Below are 18670 nucleotides of genomic sequence, written 5' to 3'. Positions count from 1 at the left end.
TGATTGACGATCCTGACCACCCCATCCCTAACACTTTGTTTTTATTTTGTGCTGACAATAATGTTCATTGGCACAAGTTCGACTACAACAGAGACAGGACATCATGCAGTTATCTTTATGAGTCATCCAAACACAATACTAAATACATGTCAGCCAAGGAAATATTAGTCGAGAGGAAAAAATGCCTTTGATGTACTTCAGCATGCAGTGATTTGTGCGGAGCCTGAAACTGCTGCCCTCTTGTAAGAAACAGTGTATGCTTACAGTATTGTAATCTTACTAAGAGTCTGTGAGACCACCCATTGCTTTAAAATAGTCCTGTCCTTTCAGCTGAAACTATACATTTTATGTCTAATATGGGTCTTCTTACATAGGGAACTTTGAACTATCTTGCAATGTTTCTGTTGGAAGAAGTTAAAGCAAAAAATGAAATTTGTCAAAAACATACCCCCATCCTCGCTGGTAAATTGTCAGTCATTTGAAATGTATAGACTGTTAGAGCTTGCGAAACTGGGGAAAGAATTATGAAAAATTTACAGGCCTTTACAAATAGAAGGGTCAGCCATGCGACAGTTTTTGTCAGATATTCATAGATGCATGAAATGCATGCTGCTTAGCGTGCAGAATGCCAGTCAAACAGGAGAGCAGAATACCCAGTAAAAACAACACAGATGGAATTTTTGGAGCTGCAAAAGAGATTCTCTTATTTATTTGTATTGATCTTCATGATGTGTTGCCAAGAGTCACTTGGCAATGACAGAACATGTTGTCATGTGCATATCTCAGTATTAGAGGGAATTGTGCAGATGGATTCTCTGGTGTCTGTAGTTCTAAGCAAAGAACAAATTATATTGGCACCTGCAAATCTTTATGATATGATTTGGTCAAGGACAGTACTACATGTTTATTTCACTCAAACATGAATCTGCCTCATATTTTATATGTTTCTTCTTCACTTGCTCTCAGTTTCAAGCCAAAAAAGTTTTTCAATAGGTCGTCTAGAGAGAAGCTGCGTTATAGGGACCCAGAGGTTTGATCAGTGGTCTGTGTGGGGCTTACTGATCTCAGAGGGCTCTTGGTAGGATTGTTATTAGATTAGATCTTCTACAGTGTGTAAACAGGCCCTTTGGCCCAACAAGTCCACACCGCCCCTCCGAAGAGAAACCCACCCAAACCCATTTCCCCTACCCTATATTTACCCCTGACTAATGCATCTAACACTGTGGGCAATTTAGCATGGCCAATTCACCTGACCTGCACATCTTTGGACTATGGGAGGAAACCAGAGCAGACACTGGGAGAATGTGCAAACTCCACATAGACAGGTGGGAATCGAACCCAGGACCCTGGCGCTGTGTGGCAGCAGTGCTAACCACTGAGCCACCGTGCTGCCCATAAATGATTGACCTCAGCAAGCCCAGTTGTTAGGAACACAAAGATCAGCCTAGGATCTCAGTCTTCATCTTTAGGATCCCAAGACTCATTACATGGCACAGAAATGTGATTGGATGGGACTTTTACCTATTAATTTTCTGCTTCTCTAACCCAGTCGAATGCTCTAGAAATAGAATCAGCAGAATGTTCAGGCTGGGCAACTTTTGCCTGTAATGTTGCAATAAATGTTCCCTCCCCCAGGAGGTGGTGAATTTCTCATTTTCCACATTATCATTACATTGGGCTTTCTGAACTAAATTGCTATTTTAATGGTTTTTTTTGGAGGAGGAATATATAGTTGATTAAGAAAACTCCTGGCCACCCCTTGTAGCAGTAACATAAAATTACTCATGAAAACAGGCATTATTTAGTAATTGTGAGCTTGTAAATATTTTAACAACAATTTAATTAATCAGTTCAGATTGACATGATACAGTTCCAGGACAGGTGAGACTTAGAACCTTGACTTTTTGGCTCAGATACACACACAGTACTGTTGCAACATAAGACCCTAACAACTACAGGAATGTTTGCTATATTCCAAAAAGAATTTGAAAGCCATTTTATATATTAAAAGTATCTCTTGTGTAACTTTTCCTATTTAAAAATGATATATTGTACTTCCATGTTTTGCATTTTACCCACACTACTTCCCTACTTGTATGCATGGGTGATCCTAACTGATTTGCCTGTCAAACTTCAATGTTTATGAAAAAGCAAGATTTTTCTTTACATCTCACTTGATTTGATTGTAGTCATATGTTTTATAGAAAACAGACTGTATCCATAGCTTGTAAGATAGTACTGGGGCACCAACTAGTTTCTCCATGAAAGCCAAGTGTCATTTTTGAAGGAAGTATATGCTTTTCATAGCAAAATTAAAATGATATCATTTGTACATTTCATCAGTGCTTTTTTCTTTGCTGTTTGTCAGGTCATGCATCTTCTACAGAGCCTGTGATGACATCCCGAGAGGAATGGAGCTTTTGGTCTGGTACAATGATAGCTATACCTCATTCTTTGGGATTCCTTTTCAGTGCATTGCACAAGATGACAATTGTAAGTATTTCCTTTTGCAGCTTTAAAATCATTTGAACATGGACCGTACTCCTTTCACTGCCAAAATCTATTTGCTAACAGACACCAGGCTGACCTTTTCTTGTCAAGACTTAGCTTTCTGCAGAATAGGTCAAAACAACATACAGTGCTGTTTCTTTACTTCATGATACTGGTAAAGTTCAGGACATCTGGACTAAATGTTACACTTGAGAAGTATAGAATTTGACTGTGATGGTCATGATGTTATTCTAAGAGCCCTATAGTGTTGTAAATAATTCTGTACAAGTGTTTGCTGATTTGAATTGCTGTCATGTTTTCTGTATGGAAAGAAGTGTTCTAAACTTTATCAGATGTGCAAAAGAAGAAACTGCAACATTAAATGGTTTACCAATAAGTGAGCTTGTGGTCGCAATATCGTAAGAAGATCCAGCTAGCAACATTTCACCTTGTCAGCATTGAGCAGTAAGCTGGCTTCTCTTTCCTGTGGAGTATTTTGGGTAGGACTATAGCCAACTTGTGCCACCTTGGAATGCCAACATAATTGAAAATAAATGAAATTTAGGTAAAGTGAATGAGCTGGTTGTGGAGCTTGATTTTCCCGCAGTCAGCAACACATTCATTAAGGCCTTGATTTTCATCCTGATGTAGAGCATTGTTGTTGCAGTGATACTGGCAGAAGAGGTTAGGAGTCCTTAGTGCCAACTTTGAATCCAGATTTTCTTATTTTTATGGGTGTGGGAATAAAGTCAGTCTGTATTTCATGAGTGCTCAGTTCCTAGAGGTAGCCGGCCACTTGAATGACCAGCATCCCCCACTGAAGTCGGATTTTAGAATCCCTGGTGTCTGGAACCTAAAGTTTGGAGATTAGACCAGGTAACAGCAGCTATGTTTGCAATGCAGTTGTTTTAGATTTCTCCATTTGAGGAGCACAGGTACCCCTGCAGGTATGGGCCAAGTCACTTTGGGGGTGGTGGTCAGAGACACTTTTGGAGTAGGGGTGTGTGGCATGTTTGGTATCCTGATCCATGTTTGGCATCATGGGTCAGTGGAACTACCTGATGAAGAGGCAGTGCCTCGAAAGCTAGTGCTTCCAAATAAACCTGTTGGACTTGAACCTGGTGTTGTGTGATTTTTAACATGATCTATCAAAACCTTCCAATAAATGTACTGAAGTATCAAGAGGTCTTGACTTGTCAAAAAGTATCAGGATATGTCAAAATGTCAAGTCTGTGCCAACATGTGTCAAAATGTTTTTACGAATGAGAGTGCTATTCTCCGCAAAATAGAACTTCAAGTAATAGAAATATAATTTTTCTTTGACCTGTGAACTAGTGGATTTGCAATGCATTGGCATGGAAGGTTAAAGGGATAAAGGTGGTGGGTGGATTTAATAGTTAGGTTGGCACGCACATATAAGTAGCCATAGTGAATGGGCAGCGGGCATTAGATTGCATTAGTTGGCATGGATGAAGCATACGGGTTTGTGGAGGTGAGGGTCTGTGACAGATGAGAGCTGAGGAAAATGTAATATTCTGTCCTTTTGGAAGTAAAGCACCCTTTGATATAATGAAAAGACATGCTATAAGACCATAAGAGGTAAGAGCAGAAGCAGGCCATTTTGCCCATTGAACCTACTCTGCTATTCATTAAGTTCATGGTTGATCTAATGACCCTCAAATTCACCTTCCCGCCTTTTCTCCATAATGCTTAATTTCCTTACTGATTAAAATCTGCCACTTTCAGCCTTGAACGTACTTAACAATCCAGACTCTTCAGCCCTCTGTAGTAAAGATTTCCATAGATTCAGTACCCTCTGAGAGAAGAAATTGTTCCTCATCTCTGTCTCAAATGGGCAATCCCTTACTTTGAGATTATGCCCTCTGGTCCTACACTCTCTCACAGGTGAAGCAATTTTTCCCGCACCAACCCTATTGGGTGCCCTAATAATCTTCCAATAAGGTCACTTTACATTCTTCTAATCTCCAGTAGGTTCCTCATAATATAGGCCTCCATACCCTGTATCACTCTAGTGAACCTTCTCTGGACTGCATTCAATATTAATATATCTTTCCTTAGATGAAGGGATAAAAGCTGTTCATGGTATAGCAACTTTGATATGACTAGTGCCTTGTGTAGCTTTAGCTGGACTTTTGAAGGAAAGGTCAGAACATTAAATGTAGGAGTTGGGAGGTCATGTTGTGACTGTACAAGACATTGGTTAAGCTACATTTGGAATATTGCATATAATTCTGGTCTCCTTCCTATCAGAAGGATGTTGTGAAACTTCAAAGGGTTCAGAAAAGATTTACACAGATGTTGCCAGATTTGGAGGATTTGAGCTGTTGGGAGAGGCTGAATAGACTGGACCATCGAAGGCTGAGGGGTGACCTATAGAGGTTTATAAAATCATGAGGGGCATGGATAGGATAAACAGACATGATCTTTTCCCTGGGGTGGGGGAATCCAGAACTAGAGGGCATAGGTTTAGGGTGAGAGGGGAAAGATATAAAAGGGACCTAAGGGGCAACTTTTTCATGCAGAGAGTGGTGCGTGTACAGAATGATGTGGTGGAGGCTTGTACAATTACAGCATTTAAAAGGCATCTGGACGGGTATATGAATAGGGTCTGTTTCCATGCTGTATATCTCTATGACTCTATGACTCTATAACATATAATTCCATTTTACCTGCCAAACTTGTATTTCAGCTTTTTGTGAGTTATGCAGGAGAACACCTAACTCTTTCTGTGCTGTAGATTTCTGCATTTAAATAATATTCATCTCCTCTAATCTTTCTGCTAAAGTGTATTACCTCACATTTTCCCATAATATCTTCCATCTCCCAAATTCTTTGTCCAGTCATAAAAAGTGCAAGAGCTCATTTGACTGGCACAGTTGTGAGGGAACTGTGAAAAAGAAGCAAGGGAACAGATGTCTGAGCAGCTTCAAAACAAAAGTTAAAAGACAGAGGAAAAGTGGCGCAGCCAAAGTTGAATATCAATAGCGTCCAGTGCAGAAGAACACCATATCCATTTGATGATATACTTCAATACATTTACAGATTTTTGAACATATACAGTACTGGTGTATTTAAAAGTCGCCTACCTTTTCTGTGCAAACCCCTATCATTAAGGCAAGGCCCAGCGCAGTTTACTTGAAGGACTGTGATACTGAACTTTTTATTTCTTTATTTTTCTAATTCACTCCTAAGATCCTGTACTTAGGAACCTTTATGCCTGTGGTTGTGGCATTAAATGGCGATTTTGTAAACTTTTCACTGCACTTATGTCAATACATGTAACAATAAACCTAATTCCAATTCTAATTCTAATACTTAACTACTTAAGGACTGATCTACTTGGATTGATAGCAATTCAAAAGAGATTCACTTGGCTGATTCCATGGATAAAAGTCTGTTTTACGAGAAAAGGCTGAGCATCTTGTACCTACAATTATTTGGACTTGAGAAAAATGAGAGATGATGTTATACAAACATAGCATTCCGAAGGGTTGACAGGGTAGATGCTGAGAGAATGTTTCCCTTTCTGGGGAATCTAGAACCAGTAGTACAATTTCAAAATAAGGGATTTTTCACTTATGACAGAGATGAGGCTTTTTTATTCTTTTGGTTTAGTTTTTCAAACTCTGTTCCATAGATAGCATTGGATGCTGGGTCATTGAATATATTCAAAGCTGGACTTGCTAGATTTTTGATCTCCATGGGAGTTAAGACTAATGGAATGGGAGGGCAGACTAGCAGATAGGAAAATAGAGTTAAGATGTCAGTCATGTCAGCTACAATCCTATTGATCGGTGGACCAGACTTGAGGGGTAGAATGCCCTATTATTGCTCCTATTTCTTATGATTATCTGAATGTAGCATACACCATTACATTATAACTTATGTTGCAAACAGCTTTTAAACTTACCTGTGGAGAGGTTCCTGATTCCAGATTAGTATTCCTTCATAGTTCATGAATCCTGTGCGGTACCTCCAAAACAGGTTCAACTGTATGAAAATCCTTAAATATCCACCAGCCACAATGCAGTCTGAAAGAATGGAGATGTTGCATGCAGGCTGGCCACTCACAGCATAATGCCACACCCAGTTAAAAAGACAACCTTATGGGAATTGGAGTGGGAGCCTGGAATCTGGGTTTACCCGCCTTTTTATAAATCTTGCTCACTTCCAGTTGGCCAGGGACGAAGTTGTGAAAATCTGGCCTGGAATCACCTCTAACTGCCTGATTGTCCATTCATGATATCATCTGTGACATTGAATTCAATTCATTAGATCTGACCTAAGTCATGCTTACTATTCTGTTGCTTCCAGCATAAGAAAGTTTTTAGTACAGATAATGATTTAGATAACCTATAGTTAGCTTTGAGGTTATAAGCTATAATTTAGAACTGCTTTATCGTATTCCTGTTTTCATTGTTCAGTGTGTGTGGTCCAATCATTGATTTCATGTTCTTAATAGTTCCTGTGCAGCTGATAAAAAAAGGATTTGATTTTGTCAATTCTTTTATAATTTTGCAAGAGAATAGAGTTAAATACCTCTTTGAATGAGATTGAATTTAAACTTTAGCTATCGAATCTTCTCAAATTAATGGTTCAAGTCAGACAGTCCAGGGATTCAATTTGTTCCAGGGAGTTAACAAACACTGACTGTGTGTCTGATGATTCAGATGTTAAATGTGTAATTGTATAATTTAGTTTTTTTCTTTCCTGACAAGGTATCTCCAGCAAGATCCGGCTTGTATTGATTTCATGTAGCAAGTGTCACTGCTGCTTAAAATTTCTATGCTGGAATACTCGATTCCATTTATGTTGAGTCACTTCTAATACTTGACAGGATTGAAAAAGGTGTTGAAGCACCTCTGTGTATTTTGCATTGTTTACAGTACCTTGCACCCGGTCCAGCCTCCATTATTGATCAAGTTAGACAATGTTGCTGATGCTCCTCAACTCTCTATGTCCCACTGTTATGTAATAAACATTTCCATTTTCAGTTTGCAGTGCAGCAATATGTCTAGTATTAAATGGTTCAAAATTGAGTATTGACTGCACTGATAGCCAAAGAGCCTTCTTCCATAATCTTCTCCATTAGATTCCAGCCGTTACTTTTGTGCTTTGTCAGGGTACAGCTCTTAGTATTATCCAAAAATATTGACTCGGCCTTTTCTGTGATATGAACCTCCTTTTCCTGAAAAGGCATTGATTGTCAAAAAAAATCTACAGTTGTAGTAAACCCTGTCTTCATTTCCCTTGCATTCTCTTTTGCTAGAAATAGAACTTCTCCAGCAAATAAAACTTATTTATAATGAACAGCTCTTGGATTTAGTGATAGGAATGCCATATAACCAAAGAGATTCAAACACTCAACGTGTGCTTTTGCTAAACTTTGCCTCATATACTAAGAACTCTAACCCAGCCACCATTAAGATTCATTAAACTTTTCACTGTTAAACTGCAGTCTGTAGTTAGACACATTTATCAGAACTAAATGCATTTGAAGGCAAAAGTCCTGATTAATCCACTGCATTGGATTTTGTGTGATGTTGTGCATTATAATTTAGTTCAAAATTGCAGGAATTTGGTCATTATTGTGTTTGGTATCAGATGCATTGGTAACACTTTCTCTGAGTTACTGATAAGAAAATTGACAATTTATTACATTTAGCAAAAATAGTTATTGATCCATTTTGTAGGTCCTCAGGAGAATTCATGTCAGCTGTTGGATTTAAATTCTGTTGAAGCTTGCTGAATATTCACAAGACAGAATTCTTGTGATAGCCTAGGATCTCTCTGAAACATGCCCCATGGATATTGAGGAGGCAAGCAGACTTTTCATCTGTACACTTGCACACGGCTGAGGAGTACAGGCAACAGGGCCCCCATCATCGCAACAAGATTCATAAGTTGAATCAGGGTTGAAAGGAGAAGGGTAGCTCTCTCAGCTTTCACTTCCATCCTTGTGATTACAGAAGCCTTGGGAATCAATCTGACTGCAACCATTCTGACTGCTGCTGGTACCCCTTTAAATAAAAATCTTGCCTTTGGCAATCGTTACAATGCGTAGACTCTGTGACTGGCCAGGATCTCTAGAGTCTGAATGCTAACCCCGAGACTGTGTTAAAGTGTCACACCAAAGTCATATTCCCCCAATGGGATTCCTGACCTGCTTCCTGCTTCAACCCTGTGATCTAATCAGTTAAAGGATTTTCCAAAGGATTCCACTCACTAGACACATCTGGGGACTGCTGCAATTGTTCATGGACAGAATGCTCTACATTGTAGTGAGCCATTATCAAGCATTTATTTTAGTAAAAGGGATAACATTCTGCGTTGGATGAAAATTTATGCCAATAATGAGGAAGATCCTGATAACAGTGAGGATGGTAACAAAGTAGGAGGTCACCAGCAGTGGACAGTTAGAGTTCTTCATCAATTTTTAATCAATCAGCAATTCACCACAACCATGCCACAGTCTCTTCCCTAACCTTTCCATCTCCTGTCCGACATCTCACTTCTTGCCTCTCATACCCATCCTACACCTGTAACTGTCCAGACCAATATCTCCCTCAAGCCTTCCCCATTATTAAAGGATTGCCAATCAAAGATGAACAGTAATGCATAATATTGCATTGACAACAACTACTGCACAAATGCTTTGAAGGCAAATTAACAATTGGAAATGTTGTTATAGTTTAATGGTTTACACAAATCCCATAAAAAAATTTTCACCAAGGTGTTAGTACATATTTAACGGTAAATATTTTTTGGCCTCTACCAATTTACGAGGTACTTTAGCTTGAAAGTGAATGAATATTGATTATTGGTCAGATGAGGTTGCTTATCATCAACAATCTCTTGTAGTTGGGGTCTAAGTGGGCTGGCTATACATTTCAATATTTGAGTGTAAATTAACTTTTCACTGGCTTGACAGTGGAGATGGAAAAGCTCCAGGAAAACTCCTAGTGTTAAGCTTTACTTGCAAAATTTAGAAGAGTATTGTATGGAAAAGCTAAATTCAATACATTTCTTTCAATTAACTTTGCAAGAGTTGGATGAAGAGGCATGGTATAAAGAAATTTAGGATTGATGTCATGACATTCTTCATCCTGCAAAGCATGATCAATATAAGGAATAGAACTCCAATACAGGTAGTGAAGACAAAAACTCTTGATTCATTTACAAGATAATTATTTGGTGAGTTGGGGCTATTGTGGATTTTTCTAGCTGGATTATTAAGATGGGCTTAATGGGCTCTTCTTCATCGATAACTGCCCTGTGGTTTTGTGATAATAGTAAAGGAAACACCAAATTTTATTCCTAAGGTAAGTAAATTAAACTTATTAGGACTGTGCCTTTCCATAGCCTTGTTTAAAACATTGGATCTCATGCTTTCCGAACCAGATTGGTTAATATAATGGCTTTGATATTTATCTTAAGCTAAACTTTATTAAAGAAAATTCCAAGCACAAGTTACTTCAGTATAAAGTTTCGATTTTTGGTTAGAAGATCAATTAAATACATCTTCTAAGAAGGTGTATGCATTTGTAGAGTGCAACTGTCGGTTACAAAATATATTTTATTTATTCTACATTTAATCAATTTTAACAACAAAATGGCCAGAGTCATGGCTGCTAATTTTCTCAATCTATTATCTTGGAACTGAGCAGTATGGAAAATTACAGCTGGATTGTTCCTTCTTGCTGCTTCCTTTCAATTTTCTTAGTTGTACAAACGTTGGGACAAACAAGGCAAGTTAATTCCTCCCTCCCAGTACAGCACCAGCCTGATCCAGGCAAGCCATAAAAATAGGGTCTTATTTCTGTCATACAAACGAAATGCAAACCCTCTCCCAGGTATGAGAAAGCTAAACAGAGTGCCTTTGGGTAAAATTTGGATAATATGATGTTCACAATTGTTTGGGATTGCCAAACCTCAGTGTTCAAATAATAAGTTTCACCTTTTTTAAACATTTCTTTCTTGTTTTTTATTCCCTAGTGAATGTCCCATCATCTCTTGTTGATGTAATGACCAGGCACGAGACGTTACAATCGTTCAACAAAACTGGCAAAATGCCACCCACTGGTGTATACCGTTCACTGAGGTTTCCACAGACATCATGCAGCAAATCACTGTGTGACAAACCTGGGCCCCATGACTCCATAGCTAACCACATGAATACGAAAAACCAACGAATACTGGCAAGTCCAACCTCAACCAGTCATTTAAGTGGAGAATTCAGTGACTGGCATCTATGGAAATGTGGACAGTGCTTTAAGACCTTTACCCAGCGGATTCTTCTGCAGATGCATGTGTGTCCACAGAACCCAGACAGGTAACCAGAATCGAACACAGACAAAAGAGGCTGGTGGAACTCGTTACCACAGGGGATAGTTGAGGTGAATAGTGTAGATGCTTTTAAGAGGAAACTAGACAAGGACATGGGAGAGATAGGATGAGAATGGTATGCTGGTAGTGTGGGATGAAGAGGGGATAGAAGAGACTTGAATGGAGTACAACTATCATTGCAAGCCTGTTGGGCTGCAGGGCCTGTTTCTATGATGCAAATATTACACAATTGAAAAAATACTGATGGCTGAAATTTCATCATTCTGCTTTTATGCTTTTGGAAAATCAGGCAATTGTTTAATAACTTAAATGAGGAATGCAAGCAAACATGTTATTGTCAAAAAAAAATGTTGTCTCCCTTAGCTCAATATTTCTCTGCACTTCGAGACCTTAATGAGGCTGAACAGTGGGTCCCGAGCCTGCATTTGCCAAGTTATCGCAAACCATTTCTGAATTCGAGAGTATAAGCTGGCATCTCTAAAACCACAGCAGGTCTGCTGGGGGTGGGGTGGTGGGGGTGACTACTGCTGAGGCAGCTTAGAGCTCATGAGGCTCAGACAGTTAAGTGTAAAAATAAAAATGCCAAGAGGCCAGGCAGGCAGGCAGGAGTCTCCCGGTGACACACAGATGACAACGGCCTGACATTCACTGCTCATGGTTCCCTCTTTGGTGTATGGAGCCTGCATTGCTATTGCCAATCCCTGCCACCAACCCAATCCCATTGCATCCTGGACAGCTACAGTAGGGACAGTCCAGCAAAGCTGTTCTTAATAATGCATTAAATTACTTATCTCGGCAGCCAACTCCACTTGATTGGCGGCTGATCCTGTTATTAGGAAATTTCCCTGGCAGTGGCAACACTTCATTGGGATATTGACCCACTGCTGCTCCCTATTATGTTTCAAGACATCCCGTGCCCTGATCTCCCATCCAGGAATTGAGAAGACCCTATCCTCTCTGAGGCTTTTGAACCAGTTTAAAAAAAAATGAACACTCAAATCCAAGATTTAAAGTCTAGCTATTTTAAAACGAAGCTAACAACCACAGCTGATTCAAATGGTACATTTTCAACACCGAACCCAATAACCAAGCAACATTCCTCAAACTTATCAAAGGATTTACAAATTGAGATGATGTAAACAGTTACTTTCGCCTTCAGGGTACTCACTGGTTGTCTGAAGTTTTTGGCTGCATAATATTTTACAGTGGACAAGGAACAGTCCACACATGAAGGCAATCACCATATGTAACTTGTGCATGAAAGTCTCATTTGTGAGGTGAAGGTGAAGTTTATGGGAAAAAAAGGCAGGACTATATACAATGGTTTATCCACAATAGGGTGGAAGTTAGTGTGGGCCTGGAAGGGATTATGTGAACAAGATACATGCAAACAGAATAACATGCAGGCAGCTCACTGCACGAGGGAAATTCATTTTGAGCTGTGGCAGGTGAGTTCCAGGAGTGGGCTCAGATTAAGAAAATTGGGGTGACTGGGATGAGAATTGAGTAGAACTGTGGAGTGAGAGGAAATTCTCATGGTGTCTTGATCTTACACAAATGGTTTTTATTTTAAACAAAAGTATTGTATAAACTTGGCAGTCACAAAATCTGCTGAAATATCCTAAGCTGGATGCATGCCTGCATCAGGAACAAATCTTGCAGACCAGTCCTTCAATAGATATGAAGCCCTTAATTTAGGTAGTTAAGGAACCTAATTGCTCTCAAAATTCCTACAAAATGGTTTCTCATGAGTTTAGTAGTGAGGTCATCATTAGTGTAGATTGGTTGTAAGCAATCAGACTTCCTTGTTTTGGTTGTACAGCTGAAATACAGGTGCAGTTTGCAAATTTATAATTCTATGCCTTTTGCATAGAACTGATACAAACTTTAAACAATAATCTCACTGTATTTCAATTCTTTAAAAAGAATGAATTGCAATTATGTATTATTTTCACAAATGAATTTCTATGAGGAATTCATTGTATTTTTAAAACCACACAGGATAAAAACAAATTAAGACTTGAAATTTTGCTGTGGGATAAAGATTAATACTACTAATTAATGTGACAATTCAAATTAACATGATGTTCAAGTTAAGTAATATAAATGGCACAACAAAGTGGAAATGTAGTGTCCTCAAAATTTATAAACTTGGAAACCAGTTTGGGGAGGATGCTTTTGAAGTGGTTTCTCAGGTTAAACACCACTACCAGTATGAACAATTTGAGTGTTTTCCTAAATGTTAGAATCATGTAACATATAGCATAAAGATTAAATTCATGTTGAGACAAATAATACTGACTATTTACTACAATATCACTGACTTAAGCATAGCCTGAGTCTGTACTGTACACTATATGCATGTAACTGACAGAACACAACACTGACTCTACTGTAGAGAGAATGACAAAAGGCAAATTGAGTACTTTTACATGGGAGCTTCTGATGCTGTGCTGTCTTAAGGTACACTACCTGTCTGCTCTGGAATCTACACCAGAACACTATAGTTTGCTTTGTATTAACAGTCTTAACTTAAATTATGCAAAGAAGGTGAGTGAGTCAATGTATAATGCTGGTTATACCAGCATGGCCATTTTCAACCTCACTGCTCCAGCTAACATCCTCTCTTAATCTTGCAAGACTAAGCAAGCATTTAACAGCAGAAAAGAAGTTGTACATCAGCTACTTCAGGTTGATTGATTTCTGCTGGTTCTTGCTGGGTTTGTGTTTTTAGTTAACATTGGTAAAATCTGAAGGGAGTGGTGCTGCAGCCAGGAAAAGCCTTGGTTCTTTATTCAGGGTTTTGCTCTGACCATTTGCATCTGGTCATGCAGTTCTACAGCTACTATTTCCCTTGGCTTGCAGCATGACCATGAGCAAAATTATCACATAGAAGCACCCATTGTTTGCAAAGGAAAGAGAAAGAGAAAAAAGACTCATACCAGCTGGTGCAGTATTCAAAGGAAGTTTAAATGATTTATTGTTAGTTTGTTCATTGATCGAGATTAATTGCATTGGATTGCTTAATCCTGTGAGTGGAACTAAAGATTTTAAAAAACAGATGCCAGATGAAGAAGATTCTGGAATTTGGGCAGAATATATGTGTGTAGAATTCCTATAGTTGCTGAAGTATTGATGACAGTTGTCACCTCTGTATTGCACTGGGATAAATTAGATATATAAGACACACAACAACGAACAAAAGCTTTACAGGTGACTTCAACCTCTTGAGTAATTCAGAGCAATAAAATACAGTATCATTGGAACATGTTAATCTTCATAATTGACCTGAGTTCAACTTCCAAACAGACATTCTCTTCCATAACAAAATCAACTACTTCCAACTCTGGAAAAACTTCACTCAGCTGCTCCTAAAACCTTCATCTATGTCTTGATTAGCTATTAACTCAGCTATTCTAATGAACTCCAGATTGGCATTTTGTTTTCCATCCTCCATAAACCTGAGCTCACCCTAGTTTTTCCACCTGCATCCTAACTCACATCAAATCCTGTTCACCCATTCCTCCTGTGTTTCCTGGCCTACATTGACTCCCAGTCCAGCAACTCCTCAAATATAAAATTTGCATCCACTTGTCTATAAGGCCTCAGCCCTCGTCTTTCTGGTAATTATTTCACCAATTCTGTTTAGTTGCAAGGCCTTCAGCTGCCTAGCCCTCAGCATGCTGACAAAGCAGCCCACTTGTTTGACATCCCATCTAGCACCTTTAGCATTCACTCTCTCTAGTGCCAGCAAGGCAAGTAATCCACAAAGTGCACTGAAGTAACTCAACAAAACTTCTTGTATAACATCTTCCAAACTCAGGACTTATACTACCTAGAATGTCAAAGGCAGCAGATGCATAGGAATACCACCACCCACAAGTTCTCCTTCAAGACACACACCACACTAATAGCTCTGTTGTCACTGGTTCAAAATCCTGGAACTCCCTCGATAATGACATTATGGGTGAACTAACATTGCATGAATTACATGATTCAAGAAAATAGCTCACCACCAGCTTTTCAAGGGCCATATGGAATAGACATAAGTGCTGTACTGGCCAGTGAAACCATAAAAAAACTTTTTTTTGTTATGCATAGATTTTGTACACCAATAGACTTTTTAAAAGAATTTAGATTGTGACCCAAAATGGTAAATAGTGCAGTTTCTAAGGGTTAGAGATTTCTACAATTTGGTTTTTAAGCTTAATGATAGTACCCAAAGCTGAGAGAAAGAGACTTTTAGTTTTTATTTGACTTTGAGTGGGGCAATCCTGTGAAGTTCTTAAAACGGGATGTTTTAAGTGAATGTTCCCCATTATAATTTACGCTGTTTCTGACTGTAAGGGACCTATATTTGCCTTCACTAATCTTTTCCTCTTCACATACCTATAGAAGCTTTTACAATCAGTTTGAGTGTTCCATGTGAGCTTACTCTCTCATTAAATAGCTGAGCAGGCTATTCCTATGTTCCTATATTCTTAAAAGAGAGTTGCTAATCACATTGCTGTAAATGAATCAATCCAGATTACCAACTAAGGCTCCTTTATGCTTTAGACATAGAGTAGATGATTTTCAAAATTAGTTTAGTCCAAGTTCATTATTATCAAGTTACAATGAAGTTATGCTTTAATCTTTACAAAAAACATTCTCTCAGCTTTCAGTTTAGCTAGAATGACTGAGTTTTTGGATAAGTATGAATTGATCAAAGAGAACATGGAGTTTTGAAGGGGAGGTTATGTCTAGTCGGATTTTCTTGAGGAGATCACTTGCATGATGGATAGATGAGTATCAATGGATGTTAATGAAATGGATTTCCAAAAGGCATTTTATAAGATTCTGCATTGGAGATTATTAGTAAAAATGTAAGTGCACGTAATTGGAATTAACCTTGTGACATGGTTTGGTAATTGATTGAGGAGGTAGGAGACACAAAGTAGAAAAAATAGAACATTCTCAGATTGGTAGAATATGACAAGTGATGTTCTCCAGGGCTCTGTGCTGGGGCCTCAGCTTTTCATAATGTGTATTAATGACTTGGATGAAGGAATAGAGTATTGCATACCCAAGCTAAGAGGCACAGTATGTTATGTAGGAGCTGGAAATTACAAAGGGCCATACACAGATGAAGTGAGTATGCTAGATGGAGTTCATTGTGAGAAGTGGGAAATAAAGACCCTTAAATCTAAGATAGAATATGAGTATGAGTAAATCAAATCTAACTTGCACATGTGCAGAAATCACAATAAGTTTGAGCAAATGCACAAAAATAATCAAAACATGTTGACCTTTATCTCAGAGGGGTAAGAATTCTAAAAGTCATGCTTCAGTTGTACAGTGATTTGGTCAGAGCCTGACCTGGAATATTATATGCAGCAAATTAAACTAAATAAAGATGTATTGTTCTTAGAGGTGTACAGCCCACATTCACTGGGAATTCAATGGCTAAATTATAAGGATAGATTGCATATTTGTGGTTTACATTGCTTTGAGTTGAAGAGTATTTTTTCAATGTTTTCAAAATCTAAAAGGAATTTGTTTGATACAGATGAATTCAGAGCTAGAGACATAACATGAAATATTAGAATTAGGACATTTAGGAATTTCATCAGGAATGCATCTTGCCTCAGAAAAAAAATTTAGAACTCTTGCATTTATGTATCTTTCATAACCATTTAATGTCTCAAAGCACCTTAAAGCCAATTATTTTTGCAGTGTATTCACTGCTGTAGGGTAGGAAACATAGAAGCCACATTTTGATGCTGATTGAGGGATAAATATTGGCCCCTGTTTGGGGATCGCACCCATTTTTCTTTGAAATAATCCCATGGGATCTCATATATCTACTTGAGTGAGCAGTTGAAGCCTTAGTTTAACATTACATCTGAAAGGTTGTACCTACAACAGTACAGCATTCCCTGAGTACTGCGTATGAGTGCCAGCCTTGACTTTTGTGCTTTCAGCATGCAGTTATAATGACAAGTTGGAACTTCTTCCTCTCAATGACTGTAAATGCCATGCAACTATAACTTCAAATCTGAGAACAGTAGATTTTTGTTAGGTAAGTGAATAAAGGGATAAGGAGCAAAAATAGGAAAATGGAGTTGTGGTACTGATGAACCATGGTCTAATTAAACAGAGAGAGGCTCAAACGCCTAAATGTCTTGCTCCTGTTTGTATATTCCTAATGTGCAATACAGTATCTCAATCCAATTAACTGCTAGCAGGTAATGAATTGTGAATTTTGCTTACCACTGTTTTTTTTTCAATGCATACACAATCATCAATCCAATAGAACTGTCAGAAGGAAATAACTGCTCAATAACATTGAGGAATATTGCTGCCAATCATTCATTGCCTTAAAGGGATTGTTTCTGTGAACATAAAACAATTACACATTTAATTTTTTTATGACTTACAGTAAAAATAAATCATTTTGGTGCAGTTATATTGACCTCCACTGCAAAAATTGTTTCTTTAATTTGCCGTTAAGAATTAATTTAACCACAACACAGGCAGATGCAGTGAAGTATTTCCCTCTTTAGTTTCTCCTTTGTGTCAAGTGAGTTTTAATATCATCTCATTGGAAAAGTTCATTTGGAATTTAAAACTGAAAAATTCTAATTTCTTGACAAAATCTTCTGTACATTCTATCATCGCTAAACAAATCACTATTCTGCATTTGTTATACTTCTAACCAATGTCAGATTTACAGATTACTCTGGAACTGCTGAAGAGTCATAAAATTGAGGACAACCAAAGAAACTTTGAGTAAAAGTAACTATATTCTCAATAAGGATAAGACACAAATGCATTTAAACTGACTGATATAATTTAATTCAGATTCAATGAAATCATCCCTTTAAGATATATGCAGAAGATGAATGTTTTCTGGATGCTTTAGATTCCATAGGGGATAAAGATGGTCTGAAAGTTTGTCAATATCAAATTTTATGGCTTTGAAATGTGGATGAGATTTAGCTGAATTAGACTTTTACTCACTGAAGTGGATGTTGTTTAAATATTTTTGACGCTTCTGTATTTGTCTTTTATTCCAATCAGATTTGCCATTTTTCATAATTATCAATTATAATATCATGGCAAACAGAGTCAGGTAAAAACAATGGCCCCTAAATTTATCCGTGTTTCTCCTGATAAATTCAGTTATTCATCCAGTATTGAACATAATTGAAAAAAATATTATAAATATATTGACAAATATGATGAAACAATATATTGAAAATATTTCAACACATTTTGCAGCTTAGCTGTGTAGCCTTATGTTTGGAATAAGTAAAATTTAGATTAGATTACCTACAATATGGAAACAGGCCCTTCGGCCCAACAAGTCCACACCGGCCCAACAAGTCCACACCAACCCTCCGAAGAGAAACCCACCCCGCTACATTTACCCATGACTAATCCACCTAACACTATGGACAATTTAGCATGGTCAATTCACCTGACCTGCACATCTTTGGACCGTAGGAGGAAACCGGAGCACCCGGAGGAAACCCACGCAGACACGGGGAGAATATGCAAACTCCACAAAGACAGTTGCCCGAGGCAGGAATTGAACCCAGGCCCCTGGTGCTATGAGGCAGCAGTACTCACCACTGAGCCACCGTGCCACCGTTAATGAAAGAGCCTTTGGATCACCATCTCCACTATTCATATTTAATGTCTTAGCCATTGTTTTAGAAATGTCTGTGTGTATAAAGAGGATTCTCTGCTTCCATGATACAGTAAAAATGTCTCTGGCTTCTTATTAAAGAAGTAATAGTCAGGGGTAAATATAGAATAATGGGGTAGG

The 18670-nt window shown here is 38.2% G+C and overlaps 1 protein-coding gene across 1 annotated transcript in view; it reads left to right on the top strand.

Moving 5' to 3' along the window:
• prdm6 (PR domain containing 6) overlaps positions 1 to 18670 on the top strand; it is a 231646-nt gene that overhangs the window by 176700 nt on the left and 36276 nt on the right. Inside the window, exons 5-6 of the mRNA XM_043721601.2 lie at positions 2369 to 2493; positions 10507 to 10843. Coding sequence (XP_043577536.1) covers positions 2369 to 2493; positions 10507 to 10843 — 462 coding nt within the window. The remainder of the gene's footprint in view (positions 1 to 2368; positions 2494 to 10506; positions 10844 to 18670) is intronic.

The sequence above is a fragment of the Chiloscyllium plagiosum genome, unplaced genomic scaffold (genome assembly GCF_037043375.1).
Source record: "Chiloscyllium plagiosum isolate Xiang-an unplaced genomic scaffold, Cpla_swu_hap1 HiC_scaffold_2, whole genome shotgun sequence".
Taxonomy (NCBI): Eukaryota; Metazoa; Chordata; class Chondrichthyes; order Orectolobiformes; family Hemiscylliidae; genus Chiloscyllium; species Chiloscyllium plagiosum.
This window is presented reverse-complemented; position numbering and strand designations above follow the sequence as displayed.